The sequence below is a fragment of the Bison bison genome, unplaced genomic scaffold, assembly GCF_000754665.1.
Source record: "Bison bison bison isolate TAMUID 2011002044 unplaced genomic scaffold, Bison_UMD1.0 scf7180017864312, whole genome shotgun sequence".
NCBI lineage: Eukaryota > Metazoa > Chordata > Mammalia > Artiodactyla > Bovidae > Bison > Bison bison.
The window spans coordinates 2,790,490-2,808,165 of record NW_011494884.1 but is presented as its reverse complement, the minus strand read 5'-3'; the positions used below and the strand labels follow the sequence as shown (position 1 = coordinate 2,808,165).

The 17,676-nt window shown below is 38.9% G+C and overlaps 1 protein-coding gene across 9 annotated transcripts in view; it reads left to right on the top strand.

Annotated features, from left to right (window-relative positions):
- ZNF84 (zinc finger protein 84) overlaps positions 1-17,187 on the top strand; it is a 27,469-nt gene extending 10,282 nt beyond the window's left edge. For 7 of the 9 annotated variants that reach the window (XM_010852481.1, XM_010852479.1, XM_010852477.1 and 4 more), the window contains 3 exons: positions 8,210-8,336; positions 9,603-9,698; positions 11,094-17,187. In XM_010852481.1, coding sequence (XP_010850783.1) covers positions 8,210-8,336; positions 9,603-9,698; positions 11,094-13,066 — 2,196 coding nt within the window. In that variant the 3' untranslated portion in view covers positions 13,067-17,187. Of the gene's footprint in view, positions 1-2,438; positions 2,479-2,591; positions 2,628-8,209; positions 8,337-9,602; positions 9,699-11,093 lie in introns of those variants that run through there. The other 2 variants (XM_010852484.1, XR_826344.1) reach the window with 2 other exon arrangements.
- Positions 17,188-17,676: the final 489 nt, after the last annotated feature.

Genomic DNA, 17,676 nt, shown 5'->3' with positions numbered 1-17,676 from the left:
TTCTTATTGTTGAATAGTATTCCATTATGTTGAATATATCATTTTTTATTTATCCATTCACCACTTGATGGACACTTGGAATATTTATACTTTTTGGTACATTTGTTATATAAATATAATTTTTATCAGTAGTACTAATATGAACAATCACTTATAAGTATTTTATTAATCAAAGTATAGGTGATTTACAATGTTGTGTTACTTTCAGGTTATAGCGTTTGTATCTATATGCATATATATATTCTTTTTCAGATTCTTTTTCCTTACGGGTTATTATAGATATTGAATATAGCTCCCTGTGCAGGTCCTTGTTGATTGTCAATGGGATTTTATATATAGTAGTGTGTATATGTTAATCCCAAACTTCTAATTTATCCCTTCACATTTCCGTCCTTTCCCTTTTGGTAGCCATAAGTTTGTTTTCTATATTTGTGAGTTTGTTTCTGTTTTATAAATAAGTTCATTTGTATTACTTTTTTAGATTCCACTTATAAGTGATGTCATATAATACTTGTCCTTCTCTGTCTGACTTACTTCTCAGCAGGATAATCTCTAGGTCCATCCATGTTGCTGCAAATGGCATGATTTCATTCTTTTTTGTGACTGGTATTCCACTGTGTACCACATCTTTATCCATTCATTTTTCCATGGACATTGAGGTCACTTCCATGTCTTGGCTATTGTAAATAGTGCTGCTGTGAACTTAAGAGGTGCATGTATCTTTGCAAATAAGAGTTTTCATCTTTTCTGGATATATGCCCAGGAGGGAGATTGCCAAGTCTGTGGTAACTCTATTACTAGTTTCTTAAGGAGCCTCCATACTGTTTCCCAGTGTGGCTACACAAATTTACATTCCAACCAACAGTGTAGGAGGGTTCCATTTGCTCCATGCCCTCTCCAGCATTTATTATTTTAGACTTTTTGATGATGGCCATTCTGTCTGCTGTGAGGTGATACCTTATTGTAGTTTTGATTTGCACTTTAAAAAAAAATAATTAGACATCTTTTCATGTGCTTTTGGACCATCTATATGTCTTCTTTGGAAAAATGTCTACTTATGTCTTCTGCCCCATTTTTTGATTGGATTGTTTGATATTGAACTTTATGAGCTGTTTGTATATTTTGGAAATTAAGACCTTGTCAGTCACATCATTTTCAAATATTTTCTTCCATTCTGTAGGTTGTCTTTAAATGCTGTTTCTGGTTTCCTTTGCTGTGCAAAAGCTTTTATGTTTAATTAGATTCAATTTGTTTATTTTTGCTTTACTTCCATTACTCTAGGAGACAGATCCAAAAAACTATTTTTGAGGTTTATATCAAAAAGTATTCTCCCTGTGTTTTCCTCAAGGAGTTTTATAGTATCCAGTCTCACAGTTAGGTCTTTAATCCATTTTGAGTGTATTTTCGTATGTGGTGTTAGAGAAGGTTCTACTTTCATTCATTTACGTGTAACTGCCCAGTTTTCTTAGCACTGCATATTGACAAGATTATCTTTTCTTTGTTGTATGTTTTCCCCTACTTTGTTGTAGATTAATTGACCCTAGTGTGTGGGTTTGTTTCTGGGCTTTCTATCTAGTTCCATTGATGTATATGTCTGCTTTTGTGCCAGTACCATAATGTTTTGATTACTGTACCTTTGTAGTATAGTCTGAAGTCAGAGGCTATGATTCATTCAGCTCTATTAAAGATTCTTTACTGGTTATTTGGGGTCTTTTATGTTTCTATACATATTTTAATACTATTTGTTCTATTAATAGTTCTGTGAAAAATGCCCTAATTTCATAGGGGTTGCATTGAATCTGTAGATTGGGTATTATGGTCATTTTAACAGTATTGATTCTTCCAATGCAAGAAAACATAGTGTATCTTTCCATCTATTTGTATTACCTTTAATTTTTTTCGTCAGCATCTTGTAGTTTTCAGAGCACAGGTCTTTTGCCTCCTTAGATAAGTTTATTTCTAGGTATTTTATTCTTTTTGATGCAGTGGTAAATGGGATTGTTTCCTTAATTTCTCTTTCTGATATTTCATTATTAGTATATAGAAATGCAATGGATTTTGGTGTATTTATTTTGTATCCTGAAACTTTACCAAATTTATTGATGAGTTCTAGTAGTTTTCTGGTGGCATCTTTAAGACTTTCTGTGTATAGTATCAGGGACTTCCCCAGTGGCTCAGCAGTGGAGAATCTGCCTGCACTGCAGGAGACTTAGCAGTAGACAAGTGTTCAGTCCCTGGGTTGGGAAGATACCCTGGAAAAGGAAATGGCAACCCACTCCAGTATTCTTGTCGGGGAAATCCCATGGGGTCCCAGACAGAGGAGCCTGGTGGGCTGTAGTCCATGGGGTTGCAAACGAGTCAGATATGACTGAGCAACTAAACAACAATGTATAGTATTATATCTTCTGCAAACTGATAATTTTACTTCTTCTTTTCAGATTTGGACTCCTTTTATTTCTTTTTCTTCTCTGATTGCCATGGCTAGGACTTCCAAAACTGTTGAATAAAAGTGGCAAGAGTGGGCATCTTTGTCTTGTTCCTGATCTTAGAAGGGATACTTTCAGCTTTTCACCATGGAATATGATGGTAGCTGTGGGTTTGTCATATATGGCCTTTATTATGTTGAGGTATGTTCCCCCTATGCTTACTTTGTGGAGTTTTTATCATAAATGGGTGTTAAATTTTGTCAAAAGCCTTTTTTGCATCTATTAGGATGATTATATGGTTTTTATTCTATTGTTTGTTAATGTGGTATATCATGTTGATTGATTTGCAGATACCGAAAAATCCTTCTCTCCCTGAGATAAACTCCTTTTGATCATGGTGTATGATCCATCCCTTTACTATATTGTTGGATTCACATTGCTAGTATTTTGATGAGGATTTTTGCATCTATGTTTATCAGTGATATCAGCCTGTAATTCTCTTTATTTGTGTGTGATACCTTTGTCTGGTTTAGGTATCAGGGTGATGATGGCACCATGAATGAGTTTGGAAGTGTTCCTCTGCAAGTTTTGGAATAGTTTCATAAGGATAGGTATTAACTCTTTAAATGTTTGGTAGAATTCACCTGTGAAGTCATCTGCTCCTGGACTTTTATTGTTGGTAGTTTTTAAATTACTAATTCAATTTCATTACTGGTAATTGATCTGTTCATATTTTCTATTTCTTTCTGGTTCAGTCTTAAGAGATTATACTTTTCTAAGAATTTGTCCATTGCTTCCAGTTCAGTTCAGTCACTCAATCATGTCCAACTCTGCATCCCCATGGACTGCAGCACTCCAGGTTTCCCTGTCCATCACCAATTCCTGCAACTTGCTCAATCTCAAGTCCATCAAGTTGGTAATGCCATCCAACCATCACATCCTCTGTTGTCCCCTTTTCCTCCTGCCTTCAATCTTTCCAGCATCAGGCTCTTTTCTAATGTCAGTTCTTTGCATCAGGTAGCCAAAGTACTAGAGCTTCAGCTTCAGCATCAGTCCTTCCAATGAATATTCAGGACTGACTTCCTCTAGGATTGACTTGCTTGATTTCCTTGCAGTCCAAGGGACACTCACGAGTCTTCTCCAACATCACAGTTCAGAAGCATCAATTCTTTGGTGCTCAGCCTTCTTCATAGTCCAACTCTCACATCCATAGATGACTACTGGAAAAACTGTAGCTTTGACTAGATGGACCTTTGTTGGGAAAGTAATGTCTCTGCTTTTTAATATGCTGTCTAGGTTGGTCATAGCTTTTCTTGAAAAGATGCTTTTCAAGGAACAAGCATCTTTTAATTTCATGGCTGCAGTCACTATCTGCAGTGATTTTGTAGCCCACCAAAATAAAGTCTGTCACTGTTTCCATTGTTTCCCCATCTATTTGCCATGAAGTGATAGGACCAGATGCCATGATCTTAGTTTTCTGAATGTTGAGTTTTAAGCCAACTTGTTCACTCTCTTCGTTCATTTTCATCAAGAGCCTCTTTAGTTCCGCTCCACTTTCTGCCATAAGGGTGGTGTCATCTGCGTATCTGAGGTTATTGATATTTCTCTCTGCAATCTTGATTCCAGCTTGTGCTTCGTCCAGCCCAGCATTTCACATGATGTACTCTGCATATAAGTTAAATAAGCAGGGTGACAGTATACAGCCTTGACATACTCCTTTCCCAATTTGGAACCAGTCTGTTGTTCCATGTCTGGTTCTAACTGTTGCTTCTTGACCTGCATACAGATTTCTCAGGAGGCAGATAAGGTGGTCTGGTATTCCCATCTCTTGAAGAATTTTGCACAGTTTGTTGTAATCTACACAGTCAAAGACTTTGGCATAGTCAATAAAGCAAAAGTAGATGTTTTTCTGGAACTCTCTTGCTTTTTCGATGATCCAGCCGATGTTGGCAATTTGATCTCTGGCTCCTCTGCCTTTTCTAAATCCAGCTTGAACATTTTGAAGTTCACAGTTCATGTACTATTGAAGCCTGGCTTGGAGAATTTTGAGCATTACTTTGCTAGCGTGTGAGATGAGTGCAATTGTGCAGTACTTTGAGCATTCTTTGGCATTGCCCTTTTTTGGGATTGGAATGAAAACTGACCTTTTCTAGTCCTGTGGCCACTGCTGAGTTTTCCAAATTTGCTGGCATATTGAGTGCAGCACTTTCACAGCATCATCTTTCAGGATTTGAAATAGGTCAACTGGAATTCCATCACCTCCCCTAGCTTTGTTCGTAGAGATGCTTCCTAAGGGCTGCTTGACTTTGCATTCCAGGATGTCTGGCTCTTTGTGAGTGATCACACCATCATGGTTATCTGGGTCAGGAAGATGTTTTTTGTATGATTCTTCTGTATATTCTTGCCACCTCTTCTTAATATCTTCTGTTTCTATTAGTTCCATAGCATTTCTGTCCTTTATTGAGCCCATCTTTGCATGAAGTGTTCCCTTGGTATCTCTAATTTTCTTGAAAAGGTCTCTAGTCTTTCCCAGTCCATTGTTTTCCACTATTTCTTTGCACTGATCACTGAGGAAGGCTTTCTTATCTCTCCTTGCTATTCTTTGGAACTCTGCATTCAGATGGGTATATCTTTCCTTTTCTCCTTTGCCTTTAGCTTCTCTTCTTTTCTCAGCTATCTGTAAGGCCTTCTCAGACAACCATTTTTCCTTTCTGTATGTCTTTTTCTTGCATTTCTTCCAAGTTGACCATTTTATTGGCATATAGTTACTTGTAGTGGTCTCTTGTGAGCCTTTCTATTTCTGTAGTGTTTGTTGTAATTTCATTTCTGAGTTTATTGATTTGGGCCCTCTCCCCTTTTTTCTTGATGAGTCTGGCTAAAAGTTTGTCAGTTTTGTCTCTTCAAAAAACCAATTTTTAATTTCATTGATCTTTTCCTTTTTTTTTTTCTTCCCTTATCTCTATTTCAGGTACTTCTCTTCTGATCTGTATGATTTCTTCCTACTAACTTTGGATTTTGTTTTTCTTTTTTTAGTTGCTTCACTTGTAAGGTTGGCTTGTTTATTTGAGATTTTTCTTGTTTTCTGAAGTAAGCTTGTATCACTATAAACTTCTCTCTTAGAACTGCTTTTGCTGCATCCCGTAGGTTTGGGGTCATCATGTTTTTATTTTCATTTGGCTCTAGGTATTTTTTTTTTTATTTCCTCCTTGATTTGTTCAGTGGCCCATTAAATCACTGGCATATTATAGCCTCCATGTGCTTGTATTTTTTGCATTTTTTTTTCTTGCAGTTGATTTCTTCAACCATGTTGTGGTTGCAAAAGATGCTTGATATGATTTCAGTTTTCTTAAAATTATGTAGGCTTGTTTTGCAGTGATCTGGAGAATGTTCCACATGCTCTTGAAAAGATTGTATATTCTGCTGATTTTGAGTGTAATGTTCTCTATGTTTATATTAACCAGTTTAGTCTAATGTGTTCTTTAAGGCCAGTGTTTCCTTACTGATTCTTTAGTCTACATGATCTGTCCATTGATGTAAGTGGGATGTTAAAGTCCCCTATTTTATGTGTTTGTGTGTGTGTGTGTAATATATAAAACCAGTGGCCCAGCAGTAAAGAATCCACCTGCAATGCAGGAGACACAGGAGATGGCAAGTTCAAACCCTGGGTCAGGAAGATCCTCTGGAGAACGAAATGGCAACCCACTCCAGTATTCTTGTCTAAAGAATCCAGTGAACAGAGGAGCATGGTGGGCTACAGTCCATAGGGTTGCAAAGAGTCAGATATGACTGAAGTGACTGAACACAGCAGCACAGCACATTACTGTGTTACTGTCAGTTTCTCCCTTCATGTCTGTTAACATTTGCATTATACATTGAGGTGCTATGTTAGGTGCACATTTTTACAATTATTATATCTTCTTCTTGGATTCATCCCTTAATTATTATATAGTGTCCTCTTTTGTGACACAGAAGTTCTGGATTTGTTTCTGTAGGTCTCCTTTTTCCTGTCTTTTGTTCTCTTTTGTGATTTGATGACTCTCTTTAATGTTAGGCTTGTATCCCTTTTTCTTTTCTGGTGTGTATATCTATTACAGATGTTTTGATTTGTGGTTACCATGAGGTCTTTGTATAGCAATCTGTATATATAAGTGATTAAGTTGCTCATCTTTTTAATTTCAAATGCATTTTTTAAAGCCTGCATTTGTGTTCTCCTCCCCTCACAATTACTGTTGTTACCATATTTTACATCTATTTTATGATCCCTTAACTGCTTATTGATAAATGATTTTAAGCTTTGTCTTTTAACCTTACCAGCTTTATGTGTGGATTACCAGCTTTACTGTGTGTTTGCCTTTACTGGTGGACTTTCTCGTTTCTTAATTTTCTTTTTCACCTTGAGACATTCCTTTGTCATTTGTTGTAAAGCTGGTTTGGTGGTGCTGAATTCTTTTAGGTTTTCTTTAGTCTTTAAAGTTTTTGATTTCTGTCAAATCTGAACAAGATTCCTTGGTAGGCAGAGTATTCTTGCTTGTAGATTTTTCTCTTTCATCACTCTCAAAGTGTGTGATGTGCTGTTTACAGTCAGGTTTCTTATTTTCTGGTGGTATTTTGAATTTTTAAAAGAGTATGTTTATGCTTTCTTGTCATCTTAGAAGACTTTGGGACAGAAATCCATCTTGATTTAAAATCCAGGTATCATGACTTCTCTAGTGGTCCATTGGTTAAGAATCTGCCTGCTAATGTAGGAGATAGGGGTTCGATCCCCAATCTAGGAAGATTCCTCATGCCATGGGGTAACTGAGCCCATGCAGCTACAGAGCCTACACTCCAGAGCCTGCGAGCCACAACTACTTAAGCCTGCTTGCTCTAGAGCCTGCATGCCACAACTACCAAAAGCCCATGCCCTAGAGCCTGTGCTTTGCAACAGGAGAAGCCACCTCACTGAGCAGCTTGTGCACTGTAGCAAGCGAAAGGCCACGCACAGCGACAAAGATCTAGAGCAGTCAAAAATAAAAATAAATAAATAAAATTAATTTTTAAAATATCTGGATATCTTTCTGCAACCTAAATTAAGTTATATCACTTCCATCCTGTAAAAGCTCTAATGGCTAATTGTCAGCAGTGATAAGGTGTGGTAACCACATCTGCCTTGCTCCCACTGTGGCCTGCAGTCCAGTCACTACAATGTACCCTGTGACCTTGTCTGACTGAACTGTTTATACTGTGTTACCCCTAGCAGTTTGGGTCCCCATTTTGGATGCTTTTGTACCCCCTTTTCTCTGGAAACCACTACTAATTTCCTAAAACTTTATTTCATGTATCACCTCTTCAATAGAGACTGATATGACCATAGATGGAGTGCTGGGCTCCCTCTCTGACCCATGTCATGCCCTCACTGGCCTTTCTGCCTCAACTCTTAAAGCAGCTTGCTTTATTTATAAGTGTACGTATTTGTGTATGTCTACAACCTAAGAAGTTTTTGAGGATATTGTTTTATTATCTTTCTTTTGTCACTGCCTCTTCTGGTGCCAAATTTGACATTCAATGAAAACTTTGTTGGTGGTTTGGAAAATTTAAAGTCATGTATTTCAGCTCTCATGTAAATGAGAGGATGAAAGAATGTGTAATTGCCTTTTATCTCACAAAAGAGAGTGCAAAAGTTGGGACCCAATAGACATTCTGTAACTTGCCATGATAAGAATGATGTGTTTAAGCTCTGGTACTTGTTTCCTATATCACCTGGTGATTCCTGCTTCTGATTCACTAGGATTGTGCTCTTACAGGGGTCATTCTCATTTGAAGATTTATCTGTGGACTTCACCCAGAAGGAATGGCAGCTACTGGACCCCCATCAGAAGGACTTATACAAGGATGTCATGTTGGAGAATTATAGCAGTCTCGTGTCACTAGGTAAGAAAAGCTACCCAGGATTTCCCTGGCAGTCCAGCAGTTAGAACTCTGTGCTTCTACTTCAGGGGGCCTGGGTTCAGTCCCTGGTCAGGGAATTACGATCCTGAGAGCTTTGTGGCATGGCCAAAAAAAGAAAAACTTCCCAGAAGACCTCATATTGTATCTAGTACCTTGCTTGTTCTTCTTTAGTTTCTGAGAGTTCTGGGACTTGCAAAATTTTTAATGATTTTGGACCTAAATTTTAGAGATCAAAGTTCTTGGACTATGACAGTCCCAGGGAAAGTATTTGAACCTCACTTTCCAATAATGAAGTCTTAATTTCATTGTGCCGCCTCTGAAGCTAATAGTAATAGTGGTAGTTAGGCTCCTGAGGCTTCGCCAACAAAGGTCTGTATTGTCAAAGCTATGGTTTTTCTAGTTTTCATATATAGATGTGAGTGAGAGTTGGACCATAAAGAAGGCTGAGTGTTTAAAAATTGATGCTTTTGAACTGTGGTGTTGGAGAATACTCTTGAGAGTCACTTGAACTGCAAGAGGATCAAACTAGTCAATCCTAAAGGAAATCAATCCTGAATATTCATTGGAAGGACCGATGCTGAAACTGAAGCTCCAATACTTTGGCCACCTAATGTGAAGAGCCAACTCATTAGAAAAGACCTTGATTCTGGGAAAGATTGAATATGGTTGGATGGCATCACTGACTCAGTGGACATGAGTTTGAGCAAGCTCTGGGAGATGGTGAAGGACAGGGAAGCCTGGCATACTGCAGTCGATGGGGTCACAAAGAGTCGGACATGACTGAGTGACTGAACAACAACAAAGCTCCTGAGGCATGTAATTTACTGAATTTCACATATTGTTCTTATATTGACTCAATTGTAAGAGCAATTCTGTGTGGCAGATGTGTTGCACTCTTTTTTTTTTTTTCTTTTTTTTCTTCTAATGAGGAAATTGAGACAAAGAAAAAAGTTAAGTATTTTTCCCAAGGCCTGACAGCTAGGAAATGAGCCTGAATTTGAACCAGAGCAGACCAACTACAGAGACTCTGAAGGGTTTATGGTTTTGGACTTGAGTTATAGAAATCAAAGATTCTTAGACCATATTATCCACTGGGGAGACTGTTACCATTCCTTGAGGATTGTTTACTTTGTTGGTATTCATGTGGGTGGCTTCACTGGGTCAACTAATTCCAAACCTTGCTCCTTCTTCAGAGGCCTCAAAGGCCATGCAGTAGGGGCCAAGGTCTTTGTGATTTTCCCTGAACAGGGTATGAAGTTATGAAACCTGGTGTCATCCTTAAATTGGAGCAAGGAGAAGACCCATGGACAGGAGATGGAGAAATTCCAAGTTCAGGCTCAATAGGTGAGTGTATGAAGACCAGACAGAGGAGAGAAGGTGGAAGTCATTCTCAGCAGGGTGGTGGTTGGCATCCTTGAAATGTGCCTTAGAGGGCTCTGTTCAAAATCTCAAACCCTTAACGGTGATTCAGGACAGTTAACACGAGCTACTGAAGTGAATCACATTACATGTGGCTTCTTTGCTCGTAGCTTGAAGTGAAATGTTTCCAGCTGGTTTGGCCCATGACGTTATTCCCAGTCTTTCACATCTGGGACTTTGACTTCTTGTTAGGTATTCTGTCTCCTGATGTGGTTAATCTCCTTTTGTCCTCCCTTCTCTCTGTGGTCAAAGACACCTGTGCTTGACCATCAGGGCTTTATTTTTCCTCACTTTGGGTGTCTCTGATGTGAAACCCTCTCTGTTCAGCCTTATTATGTCAGAAAGTGGATTATCATTCCTCCCAAACTGTTGGTCCACTTCTCCCCTAGTTGGTCAAGTTCTGTTGTGCTTTTTCTGTAGCTTAGACATGGAGTATATGGAATTACCTCTTTTCTACCTTTTTTTTTTTTTTACTAAGTTTTTTACCTTTGGAAAACATCTTTTGAAAGACTTCTCTATTCCCACTTAAAACTAAGGCTAGTCTGAACTTCCCAAATTACTAGCTAGTGTAGATCCCAGTTCTCACCTTCTTTTGTGAGTTACGTGGCACCACCAAGCATCCAGCAGTGCTCTGATCAGCTGGGCCCTCCTCCTCGTTTCCTATTGTGTGACACTGACTTAATTCAAGGTGCCTCAAAAGCAGACCCTGAGATACTTAGTGGGACTGTGATCTCCACAGTGTTAGTGGGAGAAGGGGAAGTGAGATGGGGTGAGAGAGGAATGCATGAACAGTGTGCTTCTGGGAACCCTCTGAGGAACCAGAAAGCTAGTACCACACTCTGCCTCCTGTCCCTCAGTGACTGAGTATTGCCCCAGGGAATATTAGGGCTCCAGAGTATCTGGCATCCCTGCACATGGCCCCAAAATGCACTTGCAGCCCATCTCTCCATCTCATGGTGGAGCGATGTGGGCACGCTGGTTGGGCCCCACAATTGGCCTGAGCTGCAGTGTCCTCTGAGTGTGGCTGAAGGGGGGCAGATGACACTGAGGACCTGTGGAGTGAGCCCATGTAGCCTGTTCAGCAATTACTCCCTTTGCTCCAAGTTGGTGGTCAGTTTCATTTAAACTTAATCTACTGTCTGCTTTCTGTTCTTGTTTACAGTGTTTAAAGTGTTTTTCAATACCTAGAGGTTAGACATTGCAGTCATACTAGGAAACTAAACATTAAAAGGCATTAGTTCCCTCAAATAGCATTTCTAGGTTTTTATTCAATAAACACGACTATGGAAAGACTTATGGGATTTTTTTTTTCCTTCATAGATCAAGTCTTTCAAGTAAATGGTCACATGACTTGGCACAAGGATAACAAGAAGTTTAAAAATATGAAACAAGATCATGAATGTGATGCACTTGGAAAAAAGTTTAATCTGAGCATGAACTTTATTCCTTTAAGGAAATCAAACAAAGAAGGTGACATAGATGGATTAATTTTAAAACATCATTTAGATTTTCTTATTCCAAAAGCAAACTATGGAAGAATGGAACCAGCTGACTTAAACATATTTGATAAATTATTTCTCCATACCAAGACTGAGGAAACTGATACTTGGTTAAAATACTATGCATGTGATAAAGTTAGCTATAAGAAGTCACAGATCATCATATATCACAGAAGTCGTTCAGGGGAGAAGCTCTATGAATGCAGTGAATGTAGGAAACGCTTCAGTAAGAAATCAAGTCTCATTAAACATCAGAGCAGACATATAAGAGAAATAGCCTATGGCTGTGGTAAATGTGGCAAGACTTTCCCCCAGAAGTCACAGTTTATTACACATCATAGAACTCATACAGGAGAGAAACCTTACAATTGTAGCCAGTGTGGGAAAGCCTTCTCCCAAAAGTCACAGCTGACATCCCATCAGAGGACACATACAGGAGAGAAACCATATGAATGTGGTGAGTGTGGGAAAGCCTTCTCCCGGAAGTCACATCTCATATCACATTGGAGGACACACACAGGAGAGAAGCCCTATGGATGCACTGAATGTGGGAGGGCCTTTAGTGAAAAGTCAAATCTCATCAATCATCAAAGGATTCATACAGGAGAGAAACCTTTTGAATGCAGAGAATGTGGAAAAGCCTTCAGCAGGAAGTCACAGCTTGTCACACATCACAGGACCCACACAGGAACAAAACCCTATGGATGTAGCGATTGTAGAAAAGCCTTCTTTGAGAAATCAGAGCTAATTAGACATCAAACAATTCATACTGGAGAGAAACCCTATGAATGCAGTGAATGTGGGAAAGCCTTCAGAGAGAGGTCTAGTCTAATTAACCATCAGAGAACCCATACAGGAGAGAAGCCTCATGGATGCATCCAGTGTGGGAAAGCCTTTTCCCAGAAATCTCACCTCTTATCACATCAGATGACACACACAGGAGAGAAACCCTTTGTATGCACTAAGTGTGGGAAGGCTTTCAGTAGGAAATCCCAGCTTGTCAGGCATCAGAGAACTCATACAGGTGAAAAACCCTACGAGTGCAGTGAATGTGGGAAAGCTTTCAGTGAAAAATTAAGCCTCACTAATCACCAGAGAATTCATACAGGAGAAAAACCGTATGTGTGCAGTGAGTGTGGGAAAGCCTTTTGTCAGAAGTCACATCTCATATCACATCAGAGGACACACACAGGAGAGAAACCCTATGAATGCAGTGAATGTGGGAAAGCCTTTGGTGAAAAGTCAAGCCTTGCAACACATCAGAGAACCCATACAGGAGAAAAACCTTATGCATGCAGGGACTGTGAAAAAGCCTTCTCCCAGAAGTCACAGCTCAATACTCACCAGAGAATTCATACAGGAGAGAAACCGTATGGATGCAGTCTTTGTCAAAAAGCTTTCTTTGAAAAATCAGAACTAATTAGACATCAGAGAACTCATACAGGAGAGAAACCTTATGAATGCAGTGAATGTGGGAAAGCCTTCAGAGAGAGGTCTAGTCTAATAAATCATCAGAGGACACATACAGGAGAGAAACCCTTTGAATGCAACGACTGTGGCAAAGCCTTCTCTAGGAAGTCACACCTCATACCACATCAGAGGACACACACGGGAGAGAGACCCTACAGTTGCAGTGAATGTAGAAAGGCCTTCTCTCAGAAGTCACAGCTTGTTAATCATCAGAGAATCCATACAGGAGAGAAACCTTTTCAATGCAGCGAATGTGGGAAAGCCTTCTCCCAAAAGTCACAGCTCATTAATCATCGGAGAACTCATACAGTAAAGAAATCCTAAGAATGGTGTTAATGTTAGTCTTTGACAGAGATCTTCATCAGTTATGGTAAATCTTTCAGATAATAGTTACATCACTTTATATGTCTGAATACACTTTTAAGTTAGGAACTCTAAATAGGTTATGTCAGGGAAGCTTTCAGCAGACTAATGTGTTTATTATATTAGAATCCTTAGAGGGAGAATGACCCTATGAATTGCAGTGGATTTCAGAAAGCTTTCAAACTGTCGTCAAGCCTTTTACAGTAGAAAATTAACAGTACAGAAGAATACTGTGACTATCAGAAAGCTTTCCAGAGATCAAATTTCATTAGCCATTGGAAAAATTACCACTGAAAATGAACCCTATTCCAGTGAGTTAAGGAAAACTTCATGAATACAGCAAGTGAGGTGATATTTTCATCAAGAAATAACAGCTCATTGTACATAAGAAGATGCCCTCAGGAATGAATTCTTTGAAAATACTAAATATAGGACAATCTTCGGCAAGTAACCCCACCATATTGTGTCCTGTGGGTGTACCTAACAGTTTAAAGACATTAGAAATACATGCCCCTTGAAATAATGCTATAATAGAAAGCCATGCACTCTTTATAGACATGGGTACCAAAAATAACTGGTTCTAAATTATATTAAGGCTCAAGTATGAAGTTTCTAAAAACGTCAATAAATTGAGTCTTTGGAATACAAAATTTCTCCATGGTATATAATTATGGCTTATTTTCCTGTGTCACAGGTTGTGTTTTGTATTTTGGAATTACAGATGGTAATGTAATTGGGAGCATGAGATGTACATGCCTTGTAGTGCCTCTGATGTCTATCAAGACATACTATGTGCCACTGGTTTTTCTATTTTAATAATACTATAAAAATGGTAACTCATAGGACATGTCTTACTGCTCAATAAGTAGCATGTAATATCAACACATTTCCTTATGATTTGTTAGTTTATAAAAGGCTCTATTGTTGTCAGTGACCTTTCTCTTTAGTAGCAAAAGCCAACATTATATAAAGTCTTTTGGATCCTAGACTCTGAGAAACAGTTTATATAAAACCTGGTTAATAAGTATTCTAGTGTAGAACTGCAGAATGGTACGAGTGAATTGTGAGGAGTGAGCACTGTGGCTCTGCACTCCTGCTCAGTGGCATTAACTTGGAGCAGAATGCCCTCCTTGTGTAACGAGGTACCTCCATGCATCCAGTGTGTGTATCTTAAGTGTTATGTCACCCAAGAACAACTTGTATTTTAATTTACTGTGATGAATTGTCATGAATATTGTGTGCTGCTATTATGTTTTTGGTGTTTTCTAAAATATCCTGTAAAAATTAGATGAAGAAACTAGTTATTTGAGAGTCACTATCCAGAGAATATAAAGGACAGAAGATTTTGTGGTGAGAACCATATTTTTTATGTATCCCAGGAAGCCTATTTTGCCTTCCTGCAGATTTCTGTGATTACCAGACAGGTATCAGAAAACAAGCTTTTTATTATTTCATCATTGGAAATATTTGTGTTTCACTTGCCTTTCAACTGTCATATCATGCACAAGAGAAAGTTCCCATGTGTGCTTACCATTTTATAAGGGTGTTCCTTCTGGAAATGCATGACACATGCCTACGTCTATTTAGACTTTTGTAGTAATTTCTCTATAATGTTGTTTGACAAAATCAACTATGTTTTTTGTATGATGGTGAAAATCAGAAAAGTCTAGTCTAGTTTCCATACTTGGAAAAATCAGGTCTTCTCTCATGTGCAAGTCGTTTTAACAGTGTGGTGTTTGGTAACTTTGATTCTAGCAGCATTTTTTTCTTTACCTACAGTTTTACATCATTGTTGTAAAATTGGAATATTAAATAAATGAGGGTAATTTCATGAACTATTGTACCAGAATTTCAACAAAATCCTATTTCCCAAATTTTTATTCATACATAAATGTATGGACTTTTCTCACTAATACCTTAAGGTCATTTTACCAGGTTGGTGAAACAGACCTATGTAAAAGAACAAGTAGTTACAGTGTGGTGTTTTACTTTGTGGGTTGTTGTTGTTGTTTTCCATTTTTTCTTTTCCATCTATCCTGGGTCTCTTTCCTCAGCCCAGTGATTGACTTGTTGGGTCTTGGATTGGGCCCAGGAGTCTGTTGTCTAAAAACTTCCAAGTTTTTCTCACTCCTGTTCTAGATTATTTTTGAACTATTAAGCAGTTAATCTTAGAACTTCCTTTATGAGATGATGAAACTTCACTGGCCTTTTGATTGAATCCCAAGGGCGAATGTGATTCCTAAGGGTCTGATGTCAGTCAACCCGTGCCAGGGCTGATGCTGGCAGCAGGGCTTTTGTTTATCAAAATACCTGATGTTCCACATCCCAAGTGTGTGGTGTAGAACTCACCTGGCATTTTGTCTTCTGAAGGGTCACAAGAGGCCTCTGATTCTGAAATTAGAGATTCTTAGTGTTACATTTTTAAGACACCTTGGTAAACCACAAAAATATATTTCTCCTCACTGATTCTACTACAAATGCTGCATCAAGAAGAAAGCCAATTTTAAAGTTAGGCTGGATTTACCTATGGTTTTGTGAAGCTCAATAATTGAGAGGAGGAGCATCTCTTTCCCTTTCCTCTTTCACCACCCAGGCTCCTCCCCTGGTGTGGAAACAATCCTGCAGGGCATACTTTCTATTATATTCCTTACACTAAGTACTGGATCTTCTGGAGGTCCTATCTATGAATTCTGAGACCTATACCAGGATTGCCTTGTGTTCAGTTTTTCTTTGTGGGCTTTGATATTTTCAGACACCATTATCTGTATGGGTCTATATGTTCCTGATATTTTGATTTCCTTTGACATTTTGATCACATGTATAACCCTGAGATGAAATGAACCCAAAGAATACCAGACATATCTACCAATATCTGCATTACATAGCAAAGTATACATCCATAGATATTTGAACTCTACACTCAAGATCTCAGTCATTTGGTCATTTACTCCAGTATGTGCCCAGATTGTCAATTTCATTGAGTTTGTTAGCCTACAAACATAATACCAACAAGTTTTCAGATGCTGAGCACCTAGTGCTGGCCTGCATGCCAGTTAACTAATTCATCCATGACTTTTGCAGCTGTATGCATATTTTTTGCCCTTTTCATCCTTTCAGTCCATTTTTTGCACTTATATATATATACTAGTTATTTTAAGATGCAATTCTGACTATACACTCTTGTATTGAAATACCATATGGCTAATTGTAGACTTGGCTTCCCAAGTGGCTGAGCAGTAAAGAATCCACCTGCCAATGCAGGAGACACAGGAGACATGGCTTTGGTCCCTGGATCAGGAAGATCCACCTGGAGAAGGAATGGCAACCCACTCCAGTATTCTTACCTGGCAAATCCCATGGACAGAGGATCCTGGTGGGCTACAGTCCATGAGGTTGCAAAGAGTTGGACATGACTGAGCACATGTGTGTGTGTGCACGCACGCACACACACACACACACACACACACACACAATTGTGGACTTAAGCTGTAATATCCTCATGGTATATGAGGACTTTTATACAAAACCATACCTGTTCATAATTTCTGAATACTTTATCTTTCCTCTTACAGTTTTGGTTTTGTTTTGTTTTTGCGTCCTTAAACTATTTGAGAGTTCTACAGTCTCTCATTTTACGCTTTTGTGTGTGTGTGCTTTTTTGTCGATCTACTGCCACTGAAATGCCTTTGTTCCTTGTTAAATACCTATTCAACCTATGTGAACCTGTACATGTATTTCACTGGTGATAAAATCGTTGCATGTTTTATCTTTCCCATTAGGAAGCTTCTGGAAAGCTAGGACTCTCTTGTTTGTCTATATAATTTTAACAACTGAAGCTTTGGTACATAAATGTGAGTGGTGTCAGTGGCTGTGTTCTCTACCACATGAGGAGGCATAGCTGCAATGAGAGAAGTGTGAAGCCACCGTGGAAGCCAAGTCATGAGCATCCTGGCTGGGTTCCAGGATCTGGTTCTTGTCTTGAAGTCTGGGTTCATCTCTGCCATTTTCCTGCCTGGACTTATTGGATTTTTTTCTGTGAGATATCCCAAATATCCTTATAATAAATCCCCATGTTTGTTTCAGCTGGTTCAAGTTGTGTTCATTATTACAACCCAAGTGCTGCTCCTCACTGACAGCAAGATCAGACTGTATCATAAGTTGGGGCCTCTGGAAGCAGATACTGAGGTGTGCCAGGGTCCAGCCCCGGTTGGATCCAGGGATTCCCTCAGGATGACGGCGTTGGCGATTAAGGTATAGCAAAGGCTGAGAGATTTATTAGATGCTCAATAAATAACTGGTTTACACGGGAAATCAATAAAGTTCGTGACACCAAACTTGCTCTGACCACAGAGGCTGCAGGCGCCCTCTCAAATAGCGGAAGGTGCCCCACCTTAGACACCTTCTCGAGTGGGTCTTAGAAGCCCAGGCAAATAAGTGGTTGCAGAGGACCCCCGTGCTCCAAATTATTTTGGCATGAAGGAAGAACAGAGGAGAAAAGGAGGAAAAGGAAACAAGAAAGAACGACACGGGGAGACCAAGCCCAATCTATGGGCCTTGCTCATAGATTTATT